The following is a 4,970-nucleotide window of genomic DNA, read 5'->3' as shown; positions in this document are numbered from 1 at the left end:
TTTTTTTTTTTTGAGACAGGAGCCTCAAGCTGTCACTGTGGGTAGAGTGCTGGTGGTATCACAGCTCATGGCAACCTCCAACTCCCGGGCTCAAGCAAGTCTCCTGCCTCAGCCTCCCGAGTAGCTGGGACCACAGGTGCCCGCCACAATGCCTGGCGATTTTTTGGTTGCAGTGGTCATTGTTGTTTGGCGTGCCCGGGCTGGATTCGAACCCGCCACCTTGGGTATAAATGGCTGGTGCCTTAGCCGCTTGAGCCACAGGCGCCGAGCCAACCATTCTGATCTTACACTTGGCCTGCCTCACATGTGCCAGTAATGATGCTTGCCTATCTCTGAAGAGTCCAAGTTTAGGAATCCTTTAGGATCATCAGTTTCAGGGGCCTGACACACACTACTCAGTGGTTAGGGCACCAATCACATACACTGGGGTTGGCGGGTTCATACCCAGCCTCGACCTGCTAAACAATAATGACAACTACAGCAACTATGACAAAAAATAGCCAAGCATTGTGGCAGGCACCTGTAGTCCTAGCTACTTGGGAGGCCAAGGCAAGAGAATCTCTTAAGCCCAAGAGTTTGAGGTTGCTGTGAACTATGACGCTATGACACTCTACTGAGGGCAATATAGTGAGACTCTGTCTCCGGAAAAAAAAAAAGGCTTGTCAGTTTCAGTTCCCATTCTATTAGAATTTCTCCTGTTTTTGAGCACTGCCAGATTGACGTATGTGGCCTCCTTTTTTAATTGGGTATTTTTTCTTCCAGGATCTTAGTAACATTGGTCCTGCTTATGACAACCAAAAACAAAGCAGTGCAGTATCTACCAGTGGAAATCTGAATGGTAAGTATTTAAATATCTCATTTAAATATCTCAGTTTACGTATGTTTTAAGCTGTTGAATCCAAATGTGCCTAGAGCTGGACGTTCTTTGAGTAAACCTTTAACCTGGATATTTACCAAGATGTTTTAAAGCCCGAACTCAGTTTTTAGGAGCTAACCAAGAATTTGGCAGATGGTAATGGAGAAGAATTTTTGTCATTTTATAACACAGTTTGGTTTTGAGTGAGACATGTTTAGGCTAAAACAATGTGCAATTTGAAGGTCAGATTTACTGTGTCTATATTAGCATCTCCATCTTTATCCTCATAACTAACATTTAATTTAGAAGGAATCAGTTGCTCTCCACTCTTTTCCATAATTCAGCTATTACTTAACAAACTTCCTGTAGACATCATCTAATATTCCTTGCCTGAAACTTCAGCTGATCCATGTGACAGCATTTCTGTATTGATCACCTGCTGCAGCATGTTCTTCTGTTATTAACCCATCTGCTAGGGAAATGCCCTTCATTACTAATGGTAATCTCAAGAGGGTTGGGGTAGCTGAGAGCTAGTTAGCTATTCATCTGACACATGGCGTCATTAGCTTGTCTTTTGGAATGGAAACATCTTAAATATCTAATCATTTCCACTGTTACTAATGTTCCAAGGTGGGTTGGAAATAGCTAAATGTGTTGTTTTATCTTTTTGCACCATATTTTCCCCTTTTAATTGTTTTGACAAATACTTGGTCCCACTTCTGTTCTTACAGGTGGAGCCACTTTTGGAGGTGAATTCCTCCTCTGTCTTCTTTCAGCCTCTCAGACTTAAGTATATTGTGGTTTGGAAAATGCTTTTGCTGAGTTGTGGTAGAAGATAAAACTAAATCATTTTAAAGCATTGTGAAATGGTGCCAATAGCACTTGATCTGAAACAGTAGTTCAGTTTAATGTTAGTAATTAAAAGCTTGTATGTTGTCATATTCTGCCTAACACGGCCAGTAATAATTAAAATGCAAATAACAATTTAAAATGTAATAGTTTCTTCACACAGGGAAGTGGAAAAAAGAAAACAAAAAAAAGGCTCGGCGCCTGTGGCTCAAGCGGCTAAGGCGCCAGCCACATACACCTAAGGTGGCGGGTTCGAATCCCCAGCCCGGGCCCGCCAAACAACAATGATGGCTGCAACCAAAAAATGGCCAGGCGTTGTGGCGGGTGCCTGTAGTCCCAGCTACTTGGGAGGCTGAGGCAGGAGACTCGCTTGAGCCCAGGAGTTGGAGCTGTGAGCGTGATGCCATGGCACTCTACCCAGGGGGATAGCTTGAGGCTCCGTCTCAAAAAAAAAAAAAAAAAAAAAAAAAAAGAAAACAAACAAAAAAAAAAGTAGCTGTTTTTGATTATGGTAATTCTAAAAATAGAGTTAATGACATCGTAGCAGTTTAGCATTAAAACCTTTATGAAAAACAGCAATAACATCTTATGTGTTCATAATGGAAAATTCTGCATCAATCTGGTCTTGTATATGGGGAATATGACCTACCTCCATGTTCTGCAGCAGAACTGCTGATAATTTACAAGCTTGCCTCAAATTAAGATGTAGTTTTCTATGCAGTTGTTTACATAAAGGTGTTTTCCTGCAGTTTCAGGAACATTTTTTGGAAGAGGGGGAAAAAAAACTAATTGAGAGGACTAATAGAACTGGAAAAATTTCTAAGGTTACTATTTCAGAAATATACAAGGTAGTGCCTGGTGCACTGGCTCACACCTGTCATCCTAGCGCTCTGGGAGGCCAAGGCAGATAGATTGCTTGAGCGCAGGAGTTGGAGACCAGCCTGAGCAAGAGTGAGCCCCATCTGCAAATAATAGCTGAGCATTGTGGCTGGTGCCTGTAGTCCTAGCTACTTGAGAGACTGAAGCAAGGGAATCACTGGAGCTCAAAAGTTTGAGGTTGCTGTGAGCTGTGACGCTGCAGCACTCTACCAAGGGCAAAATGTGAGACTCTGTCTCAATAGAAAGAGACGCAAGGTAATTTTCCTTGTGTCCTTAGGATGCAGCTATATTTTTTGTATGAAATATGTAAATTGTCTATTGATATTAATTCCTCACAAGCCAGGTTAGTCTAACCTGAAATTTATGCATTAGAATGATCTTAATAAATGTTGCATTGACAAATGGATATGGAACTAAAACTTGCCTGCTAAATTTAAAGCCTTCTTTCTTGTGTTCTATACACCTGCTCTGGATATCTAGCACCACTGGAGAGAAACACCTTTTTAGTACTTCCGTTTCTGTTTTCCACGTTTGATGTATTTTGTCTTGTTGGATATTTGCGTTAAGTGCTTTAGCAGATATTGTGCCTTTATGGAAGACATTGTGTAAGTTCAAGCAAGTGAACATCAGTTTACAGTGAGGATAGTCTCTCTTTATGGGTGTTTATATTAATTTGGGTGGAAAAAAGTATATCCACGCAGTAGTTTTCATTCTTTTTAGCTGTGGCTGTTTGGAATTTCAATGAGTGAAAATGCATTTGTGTCACACCCTCAGAAAGTATACTTGTAGCTACAGCTCATTAAGAAAGGAAAATTGGAAATGTTAACACAGGTATCATTATTGCTAGGTTCATTTGAGGTCACTGCCAGAACCCAGAGTTCTGAACAAAGGTGAAATCCAATATGCTTTTGAGAAGGAAATTTTCCCATGGTGTTACACAAATGCACTTTGGGTGTGCTGGGCCCCCCTGGAATTTCAGAATCCACACTGGGCTTCCATCAAGGCTTACTGACAGTACTCTGCCTTCTCTTCCAAGGGGGAATTGCAGTGGGCAGCAGTGGAAAAGGAAGAGGAGCTAAGCGCAAACAGCAGGATGGAGGAACCACAGGGACCACCAAGAAGGCTCGGAGGTGGGCACAGTTGGCCCTCTGGCCCCCATTTGGGTGTTATTTGGTGCTGGTAAAGTTCACTAGAGGGAAAAGAGCTGTATTCTTCATTAGCTCAAGTGTCTGAGGATAAAAGCCTGTCCATTTTTCCCAAACCTTGAGCATTGTGAGGGCTAGAATAACCCAGGCTAGGTATTCATTTCATGAACTTGTTTCTACAGAAATGAACCTCAGGCTCATTGCATCCTCTGTTGATAAGTCTCTTTTACTCCTAAGAGGAGTAAAAGTTCAGTTAAGGTGTCCTAAGAAAGGATAGATGGGGGAGAAGGAGTGAAATTATTCAATATTCAATATTGAATGTTAGCTCTTTTACTCAGTTCTCTGCTTCTCCCTTTCATGCGTCTCCCCTTCCCTTTGTCTAATAAATGTAACAGATAGTAAGTGTTCCTTTCTCTGAGTTTCTGTTCCTATAATAATAAATATACTAAAGGAAATCACTTTCATTCTTCTCCTCCACTTCTTTCCAACAATGTACAAGCTCAGAAACCAGCAGGAAGATCCCTACAAACTATAAGTAATTTAACTAAAATTGCTTTGCCAAAGCTAATCCTTCTCATTTCCCCATTTTGCCTGCAGAGGGCAAAATGATCTTTTTGAGTAATGAGAAGTGTGAAGTTCTGTGTGTTCCAACTCAAATCTAGTAAGAGTCCTTTCTTACACAATTAAATGCAGTTGAACTAGAGGGGGTTTAGTTTCTTGATTTTATTTTTTCCTTTCTGCAGTGATCCTTTGTTTTCTGCTCAGCGCCTTCCCCCTCATGGCTATCCCTTGGAACACCCATTTAACAAAGATGGCTATCGGTATATTCTAGCTGAGCCTGATCCCCATGCCCCCGACCCTGAGAAGCTTGAACTTGACTGCTGGGCAGGAAAGCCTATTCCTGGAGACCTCTATAGAGCCTGCTTGTACGAACGGGTTTTGTTGGCCCTACATGACAGAGGTATGTATGTAAGGTATTCAAGATCATGTCAGTTCAGGGTTGCTTTGAACTGCTGTCATTGTCTAGAATTAGACATACATCTCTGTCTCTTACCACTACACTGACTCCCATCACTACATACAGCCAGAAAGTGGAGGAAATAATTTCCTTCTCTGTCTCTTCCTGTAAGTTCTAGCCACTTTATATACATATGTAGAGTTTTAAAAACTTTTTTCTTTCTTTTTTTTTTTTTTTTTAGACAGAGCCTCAAGCTATCCCCCTGGGTAGAGTGCCATGGCAT

The 4,970-nt window shown here is 41.4% G+C and overlaps 1 protein-coding gene across 1 annotated transcript in view; it reads left to right on the top strand.

Annotated features, from left to right (window-relative positions):
• ASH2L (ASH2 like histone lysine methyltransferase complex subunit) overlaps nt 1–4,970 on the top strand; it is a 46,179-nt gene that overhangs the window by 29,082 nt on the left and 12,127 nt on the right. Inside the window, exons 7-9 of the mRNA XM_023517013.1 lie at nt 763–838; nt 3,621–3,714; nt 4,473–4,690. Coding sequence (XP_023372781.1) covers nt 763–838; nt 3,621–3,714; nt 4,473–4,690 — 388 coding nt within the window. The remainder of the gene's footprint in view (nt 1–762; nt 839–3,620; nt 3,715–4,472; nt 4,691–4,970) is intronic.

This window comes from Otolemur garnettii, unplaced genomic scaffold (assembly GCF_000181295.1).
Source record: "Otolemur garnettii isolate 467f Iridium unplaced genomic scaffold, OtoGar3 scaffold00102, whole genome shotgun sequence".
NCBI classification, from domain to species: domain Eukaryota; kingdom Metazoa; phylum Chordata; class Mammalia; order Primates; family Galagidae; genus Otolemur; species Otolemur garnettii.
The sequence above is the reverse complement of the archived record's forward strand: the minus strand, read 5'-3'. Positions and strand labels throughout refer to the sequence as shown.